The 26637-nt window shown below is 35.1% G+C and overlaps 1 protein-coding gene and 1 long non-coding RNA gene across 3 annotated transcripts in view; both read left to right on the top strand.

Moving 5' to 3' along the window:
• LOC145246628 (uncharacterized) overlaps positions 1-26637 on the top strand; it is a 588880-nt gene that overhangs the window by 113881 nt on the left and 448362 nt on the right. The gene's annotated exons all lie outside the window — the stretch shown is intronic.
• On the top strand, positions 21438-25057 carry LOC145246627 (uncharacterized). Its single transcript, XM_080108300.1, has 2 exons — positions 21438-22044; positions 23776-25057. The coding sequence occupies exon 2, from the start codon at positions 24072-24074 to the stop codon at positions 24603-24605; it is 534 nt and encodes a 177-aa protein (XP_079964426.1). The 5' UTR covers positions 21438-22044; positions 23776-24071; the 3' UTR covers positions 24606-25057.

Raw genomic sequence — 26637 nt, forward strand, 5'->3', positions numbered from 1 at the left:
TGATTCAGACTAGCCAGTTTTTCCCTTGCACTATGTTATTTGTAGAAATATATCTTCTTGTGGATTAGTTTCGTTTTTTAAATAGTTATTTTGGAAAATAAATTTTTGCAGTTACTCACCGAATAATCTACCAGATCAGGCCGCCTGAAAAGACTGACTTCCTAGCCAAAAATGCACCAGACGTTTATGTTATTTTTTTTTCCTTTCTCCTTGTAAAACTAAATCATGTCATTTCAAGTTAAAAACAAAATACAACAAATTTCCTCCACAAAACAACTAAACCAAATATCACAAATAAAAATTTAAAGATATAATGAACCGGAAGAATAAAAAAGGATTGATATGCTGTAAAACGAAACAACCAAACCAAAGTCGCACAATATTCTTACACATTAAAGAGAATCACTTCATATGTTATTTTCATTGACTTTTGTTGCAAAGACCAAAAATGCCTTCTGTATTTATTAGATGAACAAGTCAGTCATTTTCATATTTTATCCTCATACAACACAGCTAGTATGATATGAAGAATGATAAATGGCTGTAAAGAATTGGTGTGCAAGAGTAAACAAAAAAATGGAAAATTACCTTAAAAAAAGCGACTTTATCTTGACAGAGGCCAAAAAACAAACAAAAAAAGTTCAAATGGATTTTCTTTTGTAGAGAAAACTAAAAAAGTAATTCCGCATCAACTATTTACGAATTCCTCGATGAGAATAAATGTTTTCCGTTGTGAGTTGATAGGACAGTTCATATTCAATACCAACATGGAACGCACATGTATTGGATATCAACTTTGTAATATTGACCTTCAGATATCTGTCTACATTTTTTTGTTTTACTTTAATTTAACCCAAAGAAGGGTCATTGCCACTTGGACATAAGGGACTACTATTTGGGACTATGTATGAAGTTGAGTAGCGAGATGTCTGTTCACATTACATTTAAACGTCTGCATGTTAGCACAGTCAGAGAAGCAGGAAACAGTGAGGGAATTCCAAAGAGAGAAGAAACTGTTAGAGTAGAAAGCTCTAGCTACCTCGACAGTGAAGGGGAGATTTTGCTGTTTGTCGGCTTAGTGGAGGGGTATCTATGTAGAAGAGGCACTAGTGCTATGAGTTTGTCAGAGCTTTTTCATTAAAGTATTTTTAGAACTGGCACAGGAATGCAATATTGTGATGATGGGACAGAGGTTGGAACTTGGTTGATAGTTCAGTACCTATAAGATTAGAAACTCTTTTCTTTTAAGCGAGGGAGGGAGAGAGAGAGAGAGAGAAAGAGAGAGAGAGAGAGACAGACAGACAGACAGACAGATAGACAGATAGACAGACAGCTAGAGCCCAGATCTGGCAAGAATTATTTTTAGTGTTTTCTTTGTAGTTTTATTTTCAAAATGTCTTTACTATGAACAAAGTGTTACTAACCAGTGATTCATGAACCACTGATAGTCCGTGCAAATTTATAATGCTCCACAAAAGAATAGGATATTATTTCCATTGAACTGACAGAATTATTTTAGCTTTTATTACCCAAAGTAAGAAGATCGTACACATGGAACTAACTGGAAAAATAATTTAAACACTACTGAAAATATAAGTCTTATCGATGCAGCTTGCAGCGACAAACTCGAAACTATAGTTCAGTCATCCTTATGAAGATTTCAGTTTTAGCTTCTATAAAAAACAATAAATATCAATAATTCTATGATAAAGAGAAAAAAATGTTAATTCAATTTCCAAGAATATATTTGTGCAATTTTCATGGCAGGTGTTCAACTGAGCTTTTTATCTATCCCTCCTCTCTGTAGAACATTGGCATCAGATTCTTGTCTAGCTAATATAACTGTCAACAGTTTCCCTTAATTACCAAGTTGTGGCTTTCTTTTGAACCCTTACAGCATCACTATACTATCTTTGCCTAAAACTAAGCATAAATTCCGTGAGCAAAGTTTCTTTCCTAAAACTACAGCTTCTGTGGAACACTCCGATTTTTGTGAAATTTTAACACTAGGTGTTAGAGAAATATTCTCCATAGAATGATATTTGTTACCGGAACAGTAGCAGAAAGCTGTTGTAAAGTGAGTGACTCACAGAATACATATATATGCGTGTGCTTGTGTGTGTATGTATGTATGTGAACTTTAATGGATCTCTGTGCTTGTGTGTATATGTATGTATATGTATGTGAACTTTAATGGATCTCTGTTTGATCCAATATCAGTTGAAACAGTGTGAAACAAGGTGATGTCCTTGCTTCTACGTTATTGTCTATATATTTCACTGTGATGCTGGCACGTGCTTTTAACAATTGCGATATTGGGATGAAGTTTCAGCTTCGCACATCAGGTAAACTTTTTAACCTTAGACGTCTCAATGCAAAGTCGAAAATTTTTCAGAACCTTGTTCTTGAACTTTTATATACAGATGATGCAGACCTTGTTTCACATTCAAAAGCGGACACAGATAATTATGGACAAGTTATCAGAGGCTTGTAAAGCTTTTGAACTTACCATCAGCCTCAAGAAAACATCTGTTATGTATTCTCCTCTTATAGGAATGCTATATGTTGAATCAAACATCCTGATTGATGTAAGACGTCACGGACAATTTTGTCTATCTTGATAGTACGCTGAGTAAGGAGTGTATGCTTGATACTGAGGGTTTTTCTTTTTTACATTTTCACCCCAAACAAGGCACATTGCCACTTTGGTGTAGGGGACTACTATCAGGGGCAACAACTACTGGGGTACTATGTAGGGATTTGGGCAGCAAGATGTTGGTTCACGTTGGACTTGAACTTCTGCACGTCTGTACAGTTGGGGAAGCAGGGACCTGGAATGGAATTCCAAAGTCTAGCGGTTCTGGGGAAGAAACTATTGGAGTAGAAAGATCTTTTACATCTAGGGATCTCTACAGTGCGGGGTGGGATTTTGCAGCCTGTCGAGGGTGTTCACAGAATGGCCAAAACAAGTTCTGCTTTTGGCAAACTTTGGAAACGTGTGTGTTCAGATCGGTGAATCACATCAAAAACAAAGCAAAGTGTTCACGAAGCATGCGTTATCACTACGTTGCTATATGCATCAGAGACTTGAACAACATGTAAAAGGCATCTCAAGTTATTGGAACGGTTTCACCAAAGTTGTATTCGGAGAATACTTAATATTAACTGGAGGACTCTAACACCTGGCACTGTAGTTCTTAAAGAGTCAAATAGTACCAGTATAGAAATGAAAATCATTCAAAATCAGATGCGCATGACTGGACACTTGGTTAAGATGGAGGACTAAACATTTACTAAACAACTGTTTTATGGCGAGAGAGATAGGAGTAAAAGACCACAAAAAAAGGTTCAAGGATTCTCTGAAAAACAATTTGATTTGAGATTTGATACTTGAGATGGATGTACATAACTGGGAAGCCGATGCGAAAGATCGATAACTGTGGAGTAAAACCATCAGAGAAAGTTGTAAGATTTTTGAAGAATAGTGTGTAGATCTTGTTTTAAGAAAGCAGGACGAAAATATGTCAGAGAAATTACAACATAAACTGAACTGCACTGTATGTGGCAGATACCTTTTGTCAAAAGCTGATTTTGTAAATAATCTGAAATCACACAAAGACAGGAACGATAGTCTTATGAGGGAGCTTTTACAGCACATTTGACAATGCTAAGTCATATTTATGGTCTAATCTGCAAATCTAAAACTGGCTTGACACGACATTCGAAGATTCACAATATTATCATGCAAACACCTTTACAAGAAGGAAAGTTTTTATGTCACATATGTGTACTGTCATCTAGGACTAAAGCTGAATTAAAATGCCACCTACGTGCACATAGCCGCACAACACTTAACTGAAGAGATGGCAAACTTCTGTCAAGATGTAGCAATCATATATATATATATGCATATATACATATATATATATGCATATATATACATATATGTATATATAGATATACATATATATAGATATATTCACACACACACATATATATATATATATATATATATATATATATATACATTCGTATTTAAAACGAAAACATTATCTGAGCAGTGACCTCTGTTATCGTACCTATTTCATACAAACACAGTAAACTTTACAAAACAATTCTTGGACGATAGTGTTCCTTATGGAAGTGTTCAAAGATTAAGAACTGATAACGGTTCTGAATTTACACCAAGAAAATTCAAATAACCTCTTGTCCCAAGAAAATCCAACATGAAACGTCAATGCCATATTCCCCACAGCAAAATGGTTAAACGGGGATGGAAAACACTATTTGAAATGTCTAGATGTATGCTAACTGAGTCTCATTTAACTAACAAACTGTGGCCATACGCTTTTCTCTGTGCTACTTATATCTGAAATATATGTTGCAATCACTGAATGAAAGCAACACCTTATGGGATTAAAAGGAAAAAAAATATTGAAAATATTAACAATTTTTAGCATAGCATGTTATGCCTGTGTGCAAAATAAAGCAAAATTAGATCCCCAGTCGGAAAAAGGGATTTTCATAGGATCCAGCAAGTACAGGTAAGCCTATTTCGTATGTTTCAATGAAAAGAAATCTGTGAAATATACGGTTAGTGACTTTCACAAATAAATTTGACGATGCAAAGGAAACCACTCAGGATATCCCCGATCAAAATAAATATAGCTTTAATCCCATCGATATCAAATCCATTTAGTGAGAACGATATCGATGAGGATAGAACAAATGAATTTCTATTTGATTCTTACAAGAAAGATATGAATAATAGCAACAACCAACTTAGGGATCAGATAACCGCTGAAAATAACAAGACAAATGACAGTTGGGAAAGTAAAAATCAAAGGTACCCACTGAAATAAAATAAGAACTACCCACTTATTTAAAAGATTATGTCACAGGAAATGACCTAGGTGATGAAGAAAGTATAAATTACTGTAAAACCAAAATTATCCCTTGCTGTAGACCCGTGCTAGGGGTTACAAATAAAAGAAACCACAAGTAGTGTAAAGTGTATAAATATAATATGTATTTATCATAAAGAATACAGGAGCCATTAAAGTTGTATGAGAGAAACGTGTTCGTAGCATGCGGTTAAACATGGTATAAATGTCTCTGAAACCAGTGTTATTCATAGGACTGGTTGATTCCACTTAGTTCTCAAATAGGGGTGATTTGTACCCTACAATAATTATGATGCCATAAATTCCTCGGATGCAGACAAATGGAAATTGGCAATGGAGAAGAAGATGGATTCCTTAAAAGAAAACAATACTTTTACTCTGAAAATTCTCCCTGAAAACAAAAATGTGGCTGGTGGTAAATGGGTGTATAACATTAAGATAACAAAAATAATGATGAATACAAAGTTAGATACGTTGCCAAGGAATACAGTCAGATAAAAGATGTAGACTATTATGAAACATATGCACCCACCAGAAAAATGATCATTATTTGAATCCTAATGCAACTTTCTCTGCAGTATGGATTGATAATCCACCAAATGGATGTCAAATCAGCATACCTAATGCTAAAATAGACTGTGATATTTATATCCAACAACCCGAAAAATACACTGCCTCCGGCTAGGAAAAACTCGTTTGGAAATTAAATAAGTCACTCTATGGGCTAAAACAGACTATTAAAAATTGGAAGAACTTAATATGCAAAGAACTTCAGCATGAAAATTTCAAACAAAGTATCATTGACCCATACACGTTTATGAAAGTTGATGATAATAAAATAATTATTATTTTTGTATGGGTTGATGATATCTTGATTGCCGCAAATAACTTAGGCACAGTAACGAAAGTCAAGACCTTACTCAAGCAAAAGTTTGACATGAAAGACCTAGGTCCGATTTATGTCAGATCTTACGATTTTTTGGTGTACACTTCATAAGCAAACCAAATGAAATACAAATGAACCAACAAGCATATGCTGAGAAAGTACTGGAAAAGTTTAATATGCCAGACTAACACCCTGTGAACAGAATTTTTTTTTTCAAAAGAAGTAATTGTCTTTGATTCTACAAAGTACAGAGAGGCTATAGGAAGCTTAGTTTATCTATCCACCCGTACCAGGCCTGATATTTCATGAGTCATAAATAGATTATCACAACATTATCAGAACCCCACAATTAAACACTGGGATGCAGTGAAATATGTATTCAGATATTTAAAGGATATTTTAGATTTTTGTTTATCTTTCAGAAAATGTGAAGGCGACCTAAAGTTAACAGGATTTGCTGATGCCGATTAGGAAAGCTCTGAAGACAGGAGAAGCACATATTTATGTAGTGTTTATCTCTAAATGAACAAGGGCCCGTTATTGCCTGGGAAAGCAAAACACAATCTACAGTAGCTTTATCTACATGCGACGCTGAATACATAGTAATGACACCAGCCATACAAGAAGGTCAGTACCTCACTCAGTTGGTAAACTAAATGGATAATAAAAAGGAAATGGAATCAAGCAATGATATATTCGGACAATCAAAGTACTGTATGCATAGCAAAGAATTCCATCATAAGTCAGCCGTTAAAGCACATAAAGTATCATTATATAAAGGATAACATAAATGATAGGACAATTCAACTGAACTATGTACCAACAGGCAAAAATACAGCAAACTCCTTCACAAAGCCCCTGGCAAAGACCCACCTAGATAAAAAAAAGAAACTATCAGGACATAAAGTTTAATGAAGGGTGTTAAAGGTAAACCTTTGACATCCTTAATGATGTCCACTTATTTGAAACTCTCTTCCTTTCGGAGTCTTGTTCTCTTTTTTGGTTAACTCTCAGAATATAAAGATGTGAAAAATCTATCTTCCATTGTGTGGACCTTCCTTAATGTTTTGACCCCCACTTATATATTCAAACATGTTTAGTCCAACGATATACCAAACAGACAAAATATACCTGTTTGTTTTTATCTTTTATTTTTCATACTTAACAAAAATATTTAATCGATTTAAAAACCCACATTTTCCTTATTCAAATTATTTAATTCGAGCTCGATAGATCACCCAACGAGTTTGATCTGTTAAATAGTCTAAATGTAGACCTAAAATTTATCTCTCGCTAGATTCGAACACACACTTTGCATTTAAAATGAAAACGTTACCTGAGCAATGGCTACTATTATCGTGTCTTTTGCATACAAATGAAAATAAATAGTGTAATTATCACATAATTTGGAAATATTTTTTCGTCATTCAAAATGTAATCCTTCTTGTAAAAACTTAATCTATTAACTCTTCTGAATTTAGAACTTTAGAGAAGAATGGGGTGTGATCTTCAAAATAATTAACAGGGATTTTTATATTTTGACATCTCTATTTCTCCATCTTCACAGATATCAGTCACAACAACGCTCATGTATCAGCCTCCTCATCAGTAACTATTTGGCGGACCTGAAGAATCTTGCACTCCTCTTTATTTTTTTGTTTTCATCCTTTTTCTTTTTACAATTTTTTAGTGGATTATTATCGAATGGATACCAGTCTACCAGATTATTATATAAAAAAAAATGGTAAAAAGTCAATATTTCAATGTATGCAAAATTCTAGTAAATCGATTATCCATTTTAGGACAACTCGACATTTTTATACCAAATTTCGTGAAATTAACCTTTTTTTAAAAGTAGTTTACTCTTTTTGTTTAATAATCTCGAAAAAAAAAAGCTAAACTGCTTAAAAAGGCTAAATTTGCAAAATTTGGCCTAAAAACGGCGAATTCTTCGAAAATGGATGATCAAAGTACTAGAATGTTGCATTAGAAATTGAACACCCCCCCCTACAACTATTTAAATATTGACTTTTTCTTTGTTATTATTTTTATAATTTGATAGACTAATGTCTATTCGATAATAATCCACCGGGAAAAATGAAAACGAAAATAAAAAAATAGAACGGGGGCAAGATTCTTCAGGTCCACCAACTATTTTGTTTATGTCAACAGCTACTTGCATGACAACTATATGGACATGTGACTCTTTCAAATTAAAGATGGAAATATTTCACACATACACAATGATACAGAAGCACTATCTATTCTGTTACCATTATACCATGTTATCAGACTCCTACTTTTTTCCCGAAAGGCGAGAGGTACTATTCGTCATGATATCATGCTCCTAGCTATTACACTGGTCCCCAAAGGAGAAGGTATGTGCGTCATCCTCTTAGCTCATCACATGAGGTTGGTTCCACAAGTAATGCACATATTTTTTTTCAGTTAAAAAAAGTAGTTGAAGAGCTACGAAGACAGGAGTGGTGCCATTAAACCAGCAACTTTTTTGGGCGCCGGAATTTTTTTTCTACATAGTCACCACTATTCTCAATGCGAATGGAGTAGTGCCTGTGCATGGGCGTCTTTAGAACGCTTTGTCGCTCACATCTGTCGCCACTATGAAATCGACAAACTCATCTTCTGTGCAGACTTCACCTACATTGGTTTCGTAAACGTTCAACAGGTGGTGAATATTGTTTAAGTTTTCTGTACGGAGGAATTTATTGATGCACCTCAGCTTTTGACGGAGGTATATATCTATATAAATATATATATATATATATATATATATATATATATATAGCTGAATGTCTGTGTGTGTATGTGTGTGTCTGGTCACGAATAGGCTCATATATGGTTGACTATTATAGAAAACTGATCACATATAATGATAGAAGATGTATCGAGACACAGGAATGGGTATATTTGATCTGGCATAATGATGATTCATTAAAATTGTGGGGTCTGCGTTCACGCCTGGTCCACAAAATAGGAAAATAAAAAATTTTAAAATTTATAAAAAAAACGTTTACAAGTGTTTTTGATATAGATGTACATAAGAATACTTTGATAAGTATGTTTTAACTTAAATAGGGATGGTATAATAAAATTGCGGGGTCTGTGTTCACACCTGGCCTCCATAGAATGGAAATAGGCACAAACTTTAATAAAGACTTTTCATATCTATCTGTGTAAGTATACTTTGATAATTATGTTTCTGTTTGAAGAAATATGGTATAATAAAATTATGGGATGTTCGTTGGCACTTGACCTCCATAGAATGGAAATATGTCACAAAGTTTAACAAGGTTTTTTAATATAGATCAACAGAATATTGTGATAAGTGTTTCAGTGTGAACAGGTATGGTATAATAAATTATGGGGTTTATCTATTTTATTTTTACTTTCATCATATTTTGCTTTGGTTTTGATACCCACAAATTCAACCCAAATTTACAACCCTTCCTTTTCATAACCTACGATACTTTCATAAACCAGAGTCCATTTTCTGTAGGCTGTTTTTGAACCCAGTCAAATATATATAAATTAAAATAAATTCATTTACTTGTATGGAAGTCAAACATGTTTATTGAATATTATGACACCAATGAACCATAATAATAACCGCATATTTTAGAACATAATAAACAATAACTTTTGATTATTTTCAGTTGCAAAATAGTAATCTGTAGTGGAATGGGGATAAAAATGGAGGGTCACATTGAATGCTGCCAAGATTAGCTTGTTTCCTTCAATAATTATAAGAAACCTTCTCTACCACCAATACCAATGGCCAAGAACACATTACCCGAAAGTACTTCCTTTAAACTCTTCAGCCTAACATTTACAGGGAACATGAACTGGAATAGATACACTGAGAGCATTGCCAAGGATGCTGCAAAGAAGGTGGGCTCTCTCTACGGTGCTAGAAAACTACTTATGCCTGAAAGTATCCTGTATCTCTATAAGGCCACCATTCGCCCATGTATGGAGTACTGTTGTCACATTTGGGATGGTGCATCTGCTACTTGTCTCTCACTCCTGGACAGGGTTCAAAAGAGAGTCGCCAACCTGATAGGTCCTGAACTGTCATCTAGGCTTCAGCCTCTGTCCCATCGCTGAAATGGTGCATACTTCTGCCTGTTCTACAAGTACTTTAATGGTGAATGCTCTAACGAACTACAAGCACTTGTACCCCTCGACGTGAACACCACCGACGGACCCGATAAGCAGCTAAATCCCACCCCTTCACAGTAGAGATCGCTAGGTGTAAGAAAGCCTTCTACTCCAATAGTTTCTTCCCCAGAACTGCTAAACTCGCTTCCGGGATTCTGCTTTCCCAACTGTACTGACATGTGTTGTATATTGGTTTATATTGGAGAAGATGGTATATTAAAACGTGTCATGTGTTATCTAGTGGATGTAAGATATTGTTCTTTTAACAGACAGATAATAAACGTATAAATCGTATGTATGTTGCTTACCCAGGAGGACATGATATTGACGTGTAAACTGAGTCATGTTGTAACAGGCTTATCACACGGGATATTTTTACAGTTCATATATAAGAAGAATAATATATGCTTCATACCTTTTTTCTTGATGAGTTCTTCTGTATCTTCCCACTGCTCCGTGATGAACCCTGAAACGATGAACATCATCCAATTGAGACATCTGTTCTTATTTGTGAAACCATTAAAACAACTCTTTATATTTTTATATAAATTTATTACAGTTGTCTCAAATGGTTTTCACATGATCTGCAGTTAGTCTACATTTTCTATTCTTACAGCTCGCTCCCTAGCTGTCTGTCCACCCCTGTCTAGACGTCTGTCCGCTTTGGTGGTCAATCCTCAACTCTCTGAATCTCTCCAAAACTAACTACATCACGTGTTCTCTTACGTCACCTAATTACGTGTCTCAGACCAACCTAATGTCCACAGCTAGTTATTTGTTTATTCAAAACCCCAAAATAATGTTTACATATATTTTCTATTTTCACATTCCTTTTGCGATTCTTTAGTTAAACAATCATTTCTTCCGCAATTTAATTGTTTATTCTTCTAATCATAATAACTGATCCAGCAACCATCCGTTTCTCAAATCAATTAATAAGAATACAATAACAATAATAATAATCTTTTGACCATTGACCCCGCTTGCCAGAGTTAACAGATACTACGCTATGATCACAGCCTAAAGGGTCAGAACATTACACATGCAGAAGTTCAAGTGTAATGTGAACAGACATCCTGCCAATCATCTCCCTTCATAATGCCCCTGCAACTTATGTCCCCGATAGTAGCCCCCTACTTCAAAGTGGCACTGTACCTTGTTTGGGGTAGAAATTGAATAAAAATAAAAAGAAGTAATTAGTAGTTAAACATTATTTCATTGTATGGAAGTCGAACATTTTTATTGAAAATTACGACACGATGAAATCATAATAGTAATCATATATTTTTAGGAGGACACAATTAAATGAAGCATAGATCGATAATAGTTATCTGAAATGCTGTTATAATAAAAATAAAATAAAATATAAAATAAAAATAAGAAGATATACAAAATATTAAAAACTTTATAATAAATTTTAATAGCAATAATAATAAGAATGATAATAATAATAATTAATACTTCCTCAGATACGAAAATAACGAATTAAGGTAAACTCAGTGTGAAGGTTATATTCATTAAAACAATAATGTTGGCGGCATGTATCGGTTAATGGAACCATGTAAGTTGTTCAAAATAATGTTTTCCCTTTGTTTTTAAGGAATTTATCTGACGAATAAACAACTAAAAATGTGACAAAGACATTATTTTGTTGACATGTTAGTTGCAAAGGAAACAATATTAGCATTTTGAAAGTTATTATATTACAGGTATATATATAAAGAGATGTTCCAAACGTAAAGTCTCCTATTTTTTAACTTCAAAAGTTGGAAAGCTATGAAGACGGGAGTGATACTACTAAAACGAGGGACTTTGTACGCCAGAATTTATTTTTGTACATAGTCATCATTATGCTCAATGCACTTTTGAAGGAATTCAATGATGTCTGCTTCTGACGCATGGCCATGGCAGGAGCTGTTTTCATAAAGTCTCACATACTCAATATCTGCAGCAGAGAGATGAAACGTCCAAGTCATGAATGCAGACGTTCAGTTATCATGACAATGGAATTTGCAATCCCCTCCGATCCATTTGAGCAGGTTAAAAAAATAGGAGGCATTACTTTTGAAATGTCTTTCATATATAAATGTATTATTTGCCTTGGGTGACATGTAAAATGTATTATTTGCCTTGGGACATGTAAAAGCCGTCTTTTTACCTCGATGACTTTGTCCAATGTAAGTAGTTGCAAAATGAAATAAAAGCGGCCAGCAAAATTACATGGTTGCAATTTTGGACAGTGGTCAACAGATCCACACAGTTTCTGAAAAGCAACTTAGAAAGAAAGTGAATCTGCTTTGCATGCTCAGCTTTCACGGAATCTTTGTTTATAAATATTTATAGCATGATGAAGGTTGAAGGGAGACGTTGATATGAAACGGTCGATAAAACTATGAAGCATAAAGCCATGAAGATAATTTCAAAACAAATGAAGAAACAAGAACGGAGCGATTCTTAAGAGACGTGCATTCCATCTACATATGATTGTTTCTCTCTCTTTCATATGTATATATATATGTGTGTGTGTGTGTGTGTGTGTGTGTGTGAGAGAGAGAGAGAGAGAAGGCATTACTTTTGGAACGCCCCTCGCGTGTTATATATATATATATATATATATATATATATATATTACTTCATTTAATCGCATAAATTAATATACGAAAATATAAATTTATGTGCAAAATTTAAGTATTCAACAGTGCTCAATATGTAGGTAGAGCTAGGTAGTAAATAATAAAATATAAAAAGCGCTTTATCCACACTAGGATTCGTCAGGCATATTTTATTTTATAACTTACTATATATATATATATATATATATATATATATATATATATATATATATATATACGAGGGGCGTCCACAAAAGTAATATTTTTATTCCGCCCGAATAGATCAGATAGGATAGCAAATTACATTGTTATGAAGACTGAACTTATGCATTCATGACCTGAATGTAACATCTCTCTATTTCAGATATTGACGGTGTGAGACTCTAAGAAAGTAACCCTTGACATGGGCATGAGTCAGAAGCAGAGATGCGTCATTGAATTCCTGACAACAGAAATGCATTGAAGATGCTGGTGACTATGTAGAAAAATAAATTCTGGGGCACAAAAAGTCGCTCGTTTTAATGGTACTACTGTTTTCGTAGATCTTCAACAATTTGAGTAAAAAAATAGGAGGCTTTACTTTTAGAAGAACCCTTGTATATATCTTTCTCTCTGCCCATAAAGTCAATTTTCAGTTGATCTTTTCAACCATAAATATTTGTATGTTTCCAATTACGTTTTTACGAGGAGCGTGCAATAAGTAATGCCCCTTACCCACTTCCAGTTGTCTGATCTAACTGAAATTTTGCATGTGCAATGATTTATATCTCTACGGGTTATGTGGTAAATTACAGCTCTGAACTAATTGTGGTTTCTGTTTTATAGGTGTTTGAACTGAGTCAGTTGTGAAATGGAGCCTGTTGAATGTCGAGCAGTGATCTGTTTTTGTATTTGAAAGGCGCAAACCACAGAAGACTTTTGGTGAAATGAAAGAAACTTATGGTGATAATGTCCCATCATATGACCTTGTAAAACGCTGGCATTGTGAATTCAAATATGGCCGGAAGTCTGTGGAAACAGCTCCCAGACCTGGTCGCCCCCCACCTTTTGCCATTGATGAGGCATCTGTCCGTCAAGTTGAGGCTGCCATTTTGGAAGATCGGTGCATTACTATTCGACAAATAGCCCAAGATGTCAAGATTAGTACAGAGTCTGTGGAAACTATCATTCATAACCATTTGCGTATGCATAAGGTGTCTGCCAGATAGCTTCCCAGGTTGCTCACACCATTCCAGAAGCGAGAATGCATCGAGTGCTCAAGGATGAATTTGGAGATGTGCCAAGAAGATGAGTCAAAGTTTTTCAAAAGACTTATACACAGGATGAAACCTGGGTCCATCACTATGATCCAGAGACCAAAGCCCAGTCAATGCAGTGGAAGCACTTGGACTCACCACCTCCAAAAAAGGCAAGGCTGCAGCTCTCCACTGGCAAGGTCATGCTCACAGTCTTCTGGGACCATGATGGAGTAGTGATGACAGATTTCCTGGCAAAGGGTACCACAATTACAGGAGCCTATTATGCTTCACTTTTGAGGAAATTAAGGGAAACTATCAAAATCAAGAGGCGGGGCAAGATCAGCAAAGGTACCCAGGACAGGACAACGCTCCAGTCCACAACTCGCATGTTGCCAGATCAGAAGCCCGGGCGTATGGTTATGAAATCTTTCCCATCCTCCCTACTCTCCTGACCTTGCACTCTCTGACTTTCACCTCTTCCCATGAAGTTGTTTTTGAAAGGAAAGCGTTTCTCAGATGATTCAGTATTGATTTCTGAAGTCACGTCATGGTTGGAGGACCAATCTGGGGTGTTCTTCCAGAAACGGTCTCCAGAGCTGCATCAAACGATGGGAGAAATGCATAACTCTGGGTGGTTCCTATGTAGAGAAAGACTAATAACTGTGTCAATTTTCTTTGCTCTACTGATATGGGAAGTGGGTCAGGGGCATTACTTATTGCACGCACCTGTAAGATGCAGATACAAAATAATCATTATTTTTCTGAATGTTCGAAATATTATTGTTAAATAATGAATCTTACTGTAAAGAAAAACAAAGTCTATTTTATTTGATCTTTTGTAAAAGTTCGAGAATTTTTCATTGACTTTCTTAAAAGCTTTTCAGAATTATCCATTTATTAGCAAAGATACCTGCGCTTCGCGTGGGACCTTGTTGTATGCTCGAGTACCTGTTTCACAGGCATCCTTGCAGTAAGTGGATGTTTTAAGAGCCGCATCAAATATGACCTTGACCTGAACCTTGAAAAATGATGTACAATATCCCTAGGTCAGAGACCATCATCATGTCAGGTTTTGTCATGATCAGTCCAGTGTTGCGGGCTGTAGGAGAGTATATATATATATATATATATATATATATATATATATATATTGTATTGGTAGTAATTATTTGTTTGTTTAAAACAAAATAAATAAGCGTGTCACCCAAAAGAGTGCTCAATGTTTAGACGGAACCAAAATAAGTGAATTTAGTTTACAAACAAATGGCTACACATAAGCATACATGTTTCAGCGAAAACCCAGTAAGGGAATCGCTTCATCAGGCCAAGGACAACTCTCATCAAGGTCATAGTATATATATATATATATATATATATATATATATATATATATATATATATATACTATGACCTTGATTTTTAACCTTTACCTTGGAAAATTGTGTGCACAATCCCTTGGTGGGGCACCATTATCATGCCAGGTTTTGTCATGATCAGTCTAGTGGTGTGGGCTGTAGAAGAGTTGTACATACAGACACACACACGAACGCTACTATTTTATATATAGAGATTTTTCCATAAGAACAAATCTATTTAGCCCTACAATATTGAAACTGATATAATTTCACTACAAAAATATGCATGTATTTATAATAATTATACATGTATGCTAGCCTGCATATTATGCTAAAACTATAAATTTAATTACGTATGCGAGAGAAATAGAATTGTATTGGTGTATTTTCCTAGATGTAAATCTTATTAAACTTTGGTGTTTATATAATAGAGCGCAATAGTATATAGAACTGTGTTATTTAAAATACAACGATTATTGGTTACATACGTGCAAATATGTTTTAGCTGTGATTTCTATCAAATTTCATTGGTATCAGGCCACTAGTATTAATTGGTTTTAAATGTGAATGTATAAGTTCTTTTTCAAAATGTTTCTGTTCAGCTTCAACTTATACATATATTATATATATATATATATATATATATATATATATATATATATATATATATATATATATATATATATATATATAATCTATTATGTAAAGAAGACCTGTCTGTGTATTTGTGTGTATGTCTGCTCAAAACTTTTGTCATCTGTATTGGCCCAGGTAAAAACCAATACCATCTTAAAGGACAATACCCCGGATGCATAAATGAAAATTAGAAAAAAAGATTCATTCTATGGCGGTCAACTGGACCGTTTTTTGGAAGGAGGTTCCATATTTTGCGTGTCTTTTTTCGCAAGTCGCACACACATATTAAACTAAAACTGTTTAAAATGCTTATTTTGCAACCTTATGACGTCATAAGAACCCGTGGCCGTAGTCGTGGTCGTGGCATTTGCCCCTAACTTTTCGCATTCTTCCCCTCTTTAGCGTTTCATGTTCGAGACCGACCACCGAGGGTGTGGTTTTTTTTTTGGGGGGGGGGATCGCACAGGCACTTGCTATTTTAATTTTGAAAGAAAAGTTGTTTTGATTTTTTGATTTTTTATTTTTACAGGGATGGGGAGTTTTATCTAGTGCACAGGCAACGCCGGGCACCCACCCGCTGGTATTTTTTTTTTTTTTACATAGGCCTAACCACTTATCAAGGCCAGAGACCACTCAAGGATAAGGGTTAAAAGTGTACAGTAGTCAATGAGACAATATAGTAATCGTTAGTAATCGAAATTCGGTAAATTTGTTAAGTAGAACGGCTCACCAAGAACTTGTTTATGTTAAGGGAATAGCTTATTCTCTTCATATTCCTTTGTCAAGTACTTCTTTTTTGGCACGATTACATTTTCATGTTTTTATCCGTTCTTTTATTTTTGAAATTGTTATGGCGGTATTGACGTTGCCCGTGATGGAGTTGACATATAATAATGAAAAAGTGCTCAATATCCTTAGTATAGCAGGTGTGTCCAAATTGAACTTCATGTGGGCCCGGGCAATGTCGGGTATCATTGCTAGTTTATTATAAAAAGGGCACCTGTGTGTGTGTGTTTGTGTGCTTGTTTGTATGTCTGCTTCAAACTTTTGTCATTCGCATTTGACCGGGTCGAAACTCGTACCATCGAAAGTGCAATAACCTCAGATATGTGAAAATTAGAAAAAAAAGATCCATTCTGTGGCATTCAACTGGCCCACTTTTTGGAAGGAGGGTCCGTTTTTCGCGTCTCTTTTTTTTTTTTTTTTTTGCAAGTCATGCACACATATTAAACTAAAAATATGGTTAAAATGCTTTTTTTGCAATGTCATGACGTCATAACCCCCCGTGGTCGTATGAGCAAAGGCATTTGCACATAACTTTTTGCCTTCTTCCTCTCTTTCGCGCTTCATATTCAAGCCCGGCCACTGCTGCTCATTATTATTTTTGTTTTTCGGTCACACGAGCACTCCCTGCTATTTTGATTGAAAGAAAACTTGTTTTGATTTATTTATTATTTCTTTTTTTTGGGGGGGGGGTACTTCCGCACCGGTAACAAAAAGTTTTCAATATCTGGAGAATAGCTTCTTCTCTTCGTATCCCTTTGGCCAAAATATCTGGAGGGGAGGTTTCTTTTCACATTTTCCTGTTTTTATCCACTTTTAAGTAGAACTACCATATCTTTTATTTTTTAAATTGTTGTGGGGGTATCGACGTTGCCCACGATGGAGTTGACATATAATAATAATAATAAAAAAAAAAGTGATATCCTTAGTATAGCAGGTGTGTCCAAACGGAACTTCATGTGGACCTGGGCAACGACGGCTATCCCTGCTAGTATTATATAAAAGGAACTTTATCTGTGTGCGTGTCTGTCAGTTTATGTTCTATAGACTCCACAACGGCTGGTCCGATTTTTATGAAATGTCACACAAATAAAATTCATGTATCTGACAGTGTTCTCATATAGACTTTGTATTGGAATGTCTTCTATAGGTATCAATAATCAATAATAAAAAAAAAATCCGATGAAAGAAAGAACAGGCGATTTTGACCAAATTTAACAACTTATACAGCCTAACATCAAAAGTTGATTTTAGAAGTTTTATTACCACACAAGCAGAAAGGCCAAGCATATAAAATCAACAGTAGGTTCTTTGATATAGCAGGAGTGCATTCGAAGTGAATGTTTTCGTTTAAAGCACAGATGCGCCATAATATTTGACGTTTTCATTTTAAACTTAATTACCACCGCACAAGCAAAAAAGACGTGCATAAAAAATTAACAGTAGGTACTTTGATATAATGGGGAGCACGTACGAAATGAATGTTTCTGTTTAGAGCACAATTGAACCATGATACATGACTTTTGCATTTGAAACTTTGATTCCAGCCATTATATATAAAAATAATTTTATAAAACCAACAGTAGGTTTTCTGCAGTGCAAGATAGAATAAAATATATTTTGAACTAGGATCTAAAAAAAATAAACCTTGTGTAATCAGCCAAGAAATAGTTTTGTATTAGTTAAATTAAAACAAACTAATTAAAAATCTGTACTTTAAGATGGTGGCTATGAAGCGTTTATAATTAAGAAATCAGAGGACAACATGTATCTTTTAAAAATACATCATTCAAAATAATTTATCCCTTGTAACATCGAACAGAAACGGCAATTAAGTACGGCATCTAGCATTAGTTTATTAAGCACATGTAATTGGTTTTCTATTAGACAAAGTAGAAAGACAAAATTGCGAAACTTTTATTTTTTTAAGTAGAGATTAACCTCAAGCTTCTGTTTTTACATCAGTAAAAAAAAACGTATTCATTTTAACATTACTCTTAATCGGTCGAAGTACTACCAGAAAAAAAAAACTAATCAAAATGAACTATATTCAAGCCAATAACAAACTAACTAAAAATAGGCTAGCCAAAACCAAATAACGATCTGTTAGACGCAAAAAGCTAAATATTTAGTTTAGAAGTAAGCTTGAGAATATTTATCAGAAAAAACTGTTGGAAATAAATCATACACAATCCCACTATGAATATACAAATCCTATAGCTACATACCTAGAAAACAGAGCTGTTAGATCTGACATACTAACAGAATATTTATAAAACCGGTGGGCTATCTAACCTTTAGTATTTGTCCATAATCATGGACGTATTCCTTTACTAACACCTTCCTCTTTTATGCCCCTTTCATTTGCCCAGTCGTACGCTTAAACATGATATTTTAATTTATTCAGATGGCGTATATTATTTTAGAACTAATCCTCTATTAATTATTATATATTACGAAGAATAATTTGCCCGGTAGACTAATTCGAAAAAAAGTTTTTTTTTAAATAATAATGATAATGTCGTTGATCATATTCCGTCCATGTTTGTTTACAATATTACGTCAGCTAATATTTCAGCTTGATTATGAATGCCCTGGAAAACATATTTCTGATTAATGTTAAGTTTTAAAATATGCACATGAAGAAATGATTTTTGACGATATAAAATGGTGCCTCTTCTTTTATCGTAAATTCAACTCATTAATAAGTAAAATTAAAATAAAATGGTGAGGTATCTCGGGCTTTAATATGTGATCATTTGATCTGTAATCGAATGCTTTACTACTGAGCTATATTTTCAGATGACAATGAATCTGTTTTTTTGGGTTTTTTTAGGAAATTATTTGCTAAGATTTTATTATCTCCATTGTAATGTCAAATATTCCCCTGTAAAAAGTCTTTTTTTATCTATAAGGAAGAAAAGGCTATTTTTAAGATCGGATTTTTTTTTCGATTTTTAATACTTATCGGATGAATTTCTGTACAAAACATATCTAAGAACACTGCCAGACATATAAATTATTTTTGTGTGAAATTTGCAAAAAATAGGCAGCCGTTTCGGAACATATGAAGAAGGAACTCACACACACACAAAGTGACTTTTATATAAGAGTATAAATTACAGTGACAACTGAGGGGACTCATTAACTCCCAACAGGATTTTTACCCGTCGGCTGTCACAGACAAAGTGCTCTTGACATATCAAAGGCCTTCGACAAAGTATGGCATAAGGGTCTACTTCACAAGATTTCCAGCTACGGTATAACTGGAAATGTTTTCTCAATCATTAAATCATTTCTCTCCGATAGGCTCATAAGAGTAGTGGCCGATGGACAAAAATCAGAGGCTTGCAGTATTAATGCTGGAGTCCCTCAAGGGTCAATCCTGGGCCCAACTCTCTTCCTGATCTACATCAATGACCTCCCTAAACACATACTTAAATCATTCGTTGACATCTATGCTGATGACACGATCATCTACGGCAACACATCAAAGGCTGTAAATGACAAAGTTCTCTTTAATTCTCTCTCCTCTGATCTCGAGCGCTTGGTTCAGTGGGGGAGGACATGGCTGGTTACCTTTAATGCATCTAAAACCAAACTCCTATCCTTACATCATCAACGCTCTGATCCCCATCTGGCATCAATTGTGATGGATGGCTCTCGTCTGGGTGAGGCCCGGTGTTTTGACAAGCTTCTGGGTTTGACCTTTACTCCTGATCTGAAATGGAATATGTACATCAAGTCTGTTGCCAAGGTCGCTGGAAAGATGGTGGGATCCTTCTACCGCTCCAGAAGATATCTCACTACTGATGCACTTCTCTACCTATATAAAAGTCAAGCACGTCCAAGGATGGAATACTGCTGCCATATCTGGGCAGGAGCTGCTAAAAACAGCTTACCCTGCCTTGACAGAGTACAAAATAGACTCCGTGGCTTAGTGAGGGATGCCCTTTTCTCTACCCTGCAACCTCTCTCCCACAGAAGAGACGTTGCGAGCCTATCCTTGTTTTATCGTTATTTCCATGGCAGGTGCTCGTCTGAACTCCAATCTCTGGTCCCCCCCTTGCCAATCTTTCACGAAAAACACCCGTCTAGCTGAATCCACCGTGAAAAATTTCCCCCACTCTTTATCTGTGCCTAAATCAAAACGTGGATTCCATGAACAAAGCTTCTTTCTCAGAACTGCACGCCTGTGGAACTCTGTTCCGTCTGCTTGCTTCCCATCTGACTACAACTTGGATGTGTTTAAGTCCAACGTTAACAAATTCCTAATGAACCTCCCCCTTAAGTAAACACTTCATCAAATCTCCACATTAACGTAATGTACTTGCAATAACCCTTATCCCTGAGTGGCTTCCGGGCCTTGATAAGTGGTGACCACTGTGTAAAAAAAGAATCTATGAAAACAATTATATATGTGTGTGTGTGTGTGTGTGCTAGCATGGATACTCAGCATTGCCAAAGTCGACATGATGTTCGGTTTGGGCACACCTGCTATACTAAGGATATTGAACAGTTTTTCATTATTATATATCAACTCCATCGTTACCTCAACAAAAATTTCAAAAATAAAAGAACGGATAAAAACACGAAAATATAATCGCTCCCAAGAATACGTGACAAACTCCCAACCAGATATTTCGCAGAAGAAATACGAAGAGAAGTTATTCTTAGGATATTGGGCACCTTTCTTATGACTATATACCAGTTTAAGCGAATTTCTTTAATGCTGCGTCAGTCTAGAAAGATTTGTCTTTACAGCCTGTTGCAACGAAAACAAACTGTAAATAATTCAGTTTCAAAAATACCTAAGTAGAATTTGTGTGAACTGAAATACATGTTTTTTTATGTTATAAAAATGATGAGTTATGACTTAATGTGTTATTAAAAGAAAGAAAAAATAGCATCTACGATGTCAAAAAAATGCGAAGAAAAAAAGTGGTAAAAAATGTAAATGGAAGTTTTTTTTTGTCTTGTTCGTAGTTGAATTGGATTGTTTGTTTATTTTAAAATAAAAATCCACTGGACCACAACAGTAATTGCGAAACCACGTTGGAAATTATTTTATTTAAACCAATTCCAAAAATAATGCTTGAAAGTTTGTGCGAATTATTTTTAGTTTGATTATCCGCCGAAAAAGAAAACAAAATCAAAAAAAAAAAAGATGGTTCCCATGGGAAATAACTCAAATCGGTTTATAAATAAATAGATGTCGGTAAAAATAAATTAAATAAAATATGTTATCAATATAAATCAAATTTAAATAACAAACTTAAATAGAACACTTAAAACAATTCTCTCACTATAAACAATAACTAACATACCGTTATTTAATAAAATCGATTTTCCTTAATGTGATATGCAAACGAGGTCACCTTTTAATGGTATATTTTGCAAGAATCATACTATATATAGGAATGAATGAAATAATAAAATAATGGACCTTATGTATATATTAATCAAATTGTAAACAAACAAACAAACAGACAGGAATACGAATTTATACTTATATATATATATATACACACACATACAATCTGCGTGTGTTGTGTGACATGTGTTTACTGGAGATCGAACATCGCGCTTAACGCGATTTAAACGTCTATTTTCCCAGTCGTCTGGATGGGCGTTTGCAAAGAATCGTGACAGGTGTCGTTGGTGTTCATGAAGAACTCTTCAATTTCTATTCATCAAACGACTCTTTTTTTAGACTTTTAGAAAATTATAATGGGTTACTACATTCGCGTATAGGTGTTACTTTTGAGGTTTGCCAATATTTCCATTGGTTGAAAATTCTTTGTTTCAACACCTTCATGTCAAAGGCTGGTAGCTCTAGGAAGTGGCAAAGAGAACGGAAAAGAAAAAGGGCAAACAATTAAGACCATTTGCATTTTAGCATTCGTCCTCGATGATAAATGCAAAACAATGGTCAAACGAAAAGAAGAGTACGCTTATTAATCCTAAAGTTGAGTACTTGTCTTCTAAAAATATCGGTCATGCAGATGGGTTATTGCAATTTGTTCTGAAGAACACCGAAGTATTCAAGGATTCAACATTAACATTGTAACATTAAGAACTAATTGCAAAATACAGACTATGATCGCGGATATTATAAGAGAGCTCTCCGTCATGCTTACATACGTAAAAACGGAGGCTCTGAAAAATAACTTTATGCAGACCACAAAGAATAAAATCTATAATAAAGATCCTAATGTGCAGAAGTTTTTTTTTTTTTCACTTTGCGACAATGTCCTTTTATATAACAACAGATATGGGATATCCGAAAAAAATGAACTAAAAGCTTCATGTGCTGTTACGTTTATTGTCCAAACATGACCAAAAACGTAGCAGATATGGTTCACTCATGTAAAGGATGCGCAATTGCAGCAAAAAGCACTAACAAGTACATGAAAACCTTGGTCAAAAACAGACCAATCGTTGTCTTCACGGGCTCTTTGAATGACCAACCACACTAAATCGGCAGAAGTCCTGAAATGTAAAAGATCTCTCACAAGTTGTACGATATATATATATATATATATATGTGTGTGTGTGTGTGTGAAACACTAGTGTCTGTAAGTATTTAATAATTATTATAGTAAATAATTATGTCAGCCCTTTTAAGAGACTCGTTTCTTATCGTTGAACACTTTCAGTTGAAATAAAAGTCTGCCAATTTAGCTCTTATGCGCAGATCATCATATAATGATTAGATCACTCTGACAGATGTTAAAAAAAAAACATTTAAAAAAATAAATGTTTTAATTTCAACAGTATTTCTTGTGGTTAATGGTGGCCGAATGGGTTAGGTCCTTGCTAATGAAACCAGAGATGGCTTCTTCTGTTACCGGGTTCGAATCTATCGATCGGTTGTAATCGTGACAACTTGCACTCGTGATTCCCAAAAGGATGAAACACTAGTGTCTGTAGGTATTTAATGATTATTATAGTAAATAATTATATGTGTGTGTGTGGGTGTTATCATTCTGGAAAAATTTGGCTGTACACCTGCTTTTACAGAAAACGTTTAAGTAACTTCATCATAGTATGAAAGGTTGTGTTAACTTCAATGGTCGGCTATCGGAAGAATTCCCCATTGATAATGGAGTGAAGCTGGGTGATATACCTGATGTAGAAATAAGACAGAGAATCCAGAAGGCATCAGCCGCATCTGGAAAGTTACAAGATAGTCTGGTCTGATTGTGATCTAACTTCGACAACTAAAATGTCAGTATATCAAACACGTGTATTGCCATCCCTACTCTATGCCTCTGTACTGGTCACATGTGGAAAAACTCGAGAGGTTTCATCAGCACTGCCTTAGCCACATTCTTCGTTTAAAGAGAGAACCGTCCAAGCCACTCGGGAATCTTTGAAGTCCCAAGAAGCGAACAGCCGAGCTGGTCGAAAGAGTGAGAAAGTCTCTCCAGCAGAGTTCGAAATGCTCTTTGTGTAAGCGAAGTCAGTCCCTCGGTATGTCCCGTGAGACTTACAAGAGAGTGCTGGTGAACTATATCAGGGCTTACCCATACAGAATACCAACGCTGCAGACCCTTAAAGATTCAGACAAGAAGCTGAGGAGAGCTATGGCAGTCAAGATGCTAGAGGAGACACCAATTTTCCTTAACCTCCTTTGGACCTCAGATGAAGCCCACTTCCATCTTGACGGAAAGACAAACTCCAAGACAAATGTCTTCTGGGGGTCCTCCAGACCCAATGAAGTAGCCATCAAGCCCCTGCACTCTCTTAAGTGCACGGTGTGGGCTGCAATCTCGGCTAGAGGCATCATCGGACCAATCTTCATCGAAGAATCTGGCGCAGCAATGACAGTCACCAAGGAACGGTATGTGGAGGTCCTCAAAACCTTCAAGAAGAAGCTACAGACTATCCACCCGTCGCTCATGAGCAAGTTCTGGTTCCAGCAGGACGGAGCAAGTTCTCACACCTCAAACCTGTCCCGAGATTGGCTGAGAGAGAACTTCGGAGGCCGAGTGATCACTCAAGACTGATTTTGAGTGGGCACTCCATAGCCCAGACCTAAGCCCCACCATATTTTTTTCTTTGGGGCTATCTTAAGGACAGAGTCTACGCAGTGAAACCCAGAACCATCACGGAACTCAAGGAAGCCATCAGGGAAGAGATGAGAGCCATTAACAATTCGGTATGTAAGAACGTCATGGACAACTTTGTGCTGCGCCTCAAGAAATACACGGAGCAAAATGGAGGCCATCTAGAACATATGCTGTAGAACGGAGAAAAAAGGTCAAAGACCCTAGTGTTTTGATGTGATGTTTTGAATATAATAAGCTAGTTATGACCAAAGTTTCATTTCATTCGAACAAAACACTAAGAAACGAGACCTAATTAGATTTGGGGCCCATTTTTGGGGGGTCACCCTGTAGAACAAAGGGTTTTTAATATGAATATCAATACACAATAAATAAAAAAAGAAAAGAAAAAATCAAATTTTTAGGAGTATAAATGTTGTTTAAAGCAAAATCTTCCACTACTGGTAGAAATGCTAAAATAATAAATATTTATTGATTTTAAATTAACACTAAAACTAAAATCTATAGATAATCTCTCACAAGTGTAATTTTATGTCTGAGAAAATATTTGCACAATTTTTTTCACGGTAATCAAAAATAAATAACAACTCTATAGTTTACTATTTAGAGATTTATAAAGAATTGGAATTGGCAATTTAGTACGGAATCGGTAATTGTATCGGAATCGGGAAAATATTGGAATTATCCCCTCACTAATATCCAGTGGAACGACAATTACTATTAGAGATTCCTTGTTGCTTAAAAGGTGGATATTTTAAACTTGTTGTAAGACCGTTTGTTGCTGCGGAGTTTCTTTTTGCCTTCTCGATTTGAAATTAATTTTTTTAATTGACGTGGACACTAGGAGACTTCAATTAAAATTCAAATATAAACAGGTAAAATTATAGAGGAATAAAAGGCGAATCAAATGAGGTACAAGTTGTTTAAACAGTTACATTCAATTTAGTTTAAATTTACAGTTTTTGAAAAAATGACAAGTGCGGACTTTCTTTTTGGCGCCACTGTATATGTAAGCCGAACATATGTAAGCCGAACATATGTAAGCCGAACATATGTAAGCCGAACATATGTACGCCGAATATATGTAAGTTGAACGAAAAAATATAGAAAAGGTACAGCTTATTATATTCGTTCGTCTCGCACATCGATTTCTAATCTAACATACACTTATTGTATTTCCCCAGACTATTAACGTTGATTATGATCAGATCTTGAGATCATTAAAGAATAATCAATGTTAAACGATGCCAGAAATAGCCAGCATACACAAGAACAATCACAGAAGTTGCTTGCTTATCTTAGTTATGGCCTCACAAAAGAGAATAAAACTAACACTGTGTCATTCCCTACTTAAACATAATTAAGGTTTCTAGTTTCAAACAAATTGTGACGCGAGTGATAAAAACTGGACACTTTATAACGTGGAAGAGCAAAGGTCATCAAGTCAGTGAAATGAACTACAATTAACTGTATAAGAGGCTGTCATGCTGTCTAAATCAGTGGCTATGAGACATCTTCTCCTCTCGCTACGTCACTAGCAACCTCTCCTCTTGCACACATCTAAAGATAAACGTCTTAGTATAAGGAATATGATAAATAGACAATATGTTTTACTCTGGCTGAGTAATGTACTCGATGCAATGTACTAATTAATTGCTAGAACGCGACAAATCGTTGTGTCTGCTGTTTTCTCCAGTTGCTTCATGATACACCCTGTTTAAATATGACCAGCAAGTGTTCATACATTTAACTCAAATTTGAGATCAGAAAATAAAACTTTTAGATATGACTTGATCGTTTTACGGCATATCAACCCTTCTCTGGTTATTTAATGTTGAATCTGGTAATTTTGGTAAAAAAAAAAGAAATTTTTATGTTTCAACTTGTTTTTAACTTCAAATGTTATATATTCGTTGTGGCCGGTCGTTCAGTCTATATATATATCATTTCTAAATCGACTTTTGTCACTGCT

The sequence above is a fragment of the Euprymna scolopes genome, chromosome 24 (assembly GCF_053919585.1).
Source record: "Euprymna scolopes isolate OS-2025 chromosome 24, ASM5391958v1, whole genome shotgun sequence".
Taxonomy (NCBI): Eukaryota; Metazoa; Mollusca; class Cephalopoda; order Sepiida; family Sepiolidae; genus Euprymna; species Euprymna scolopes.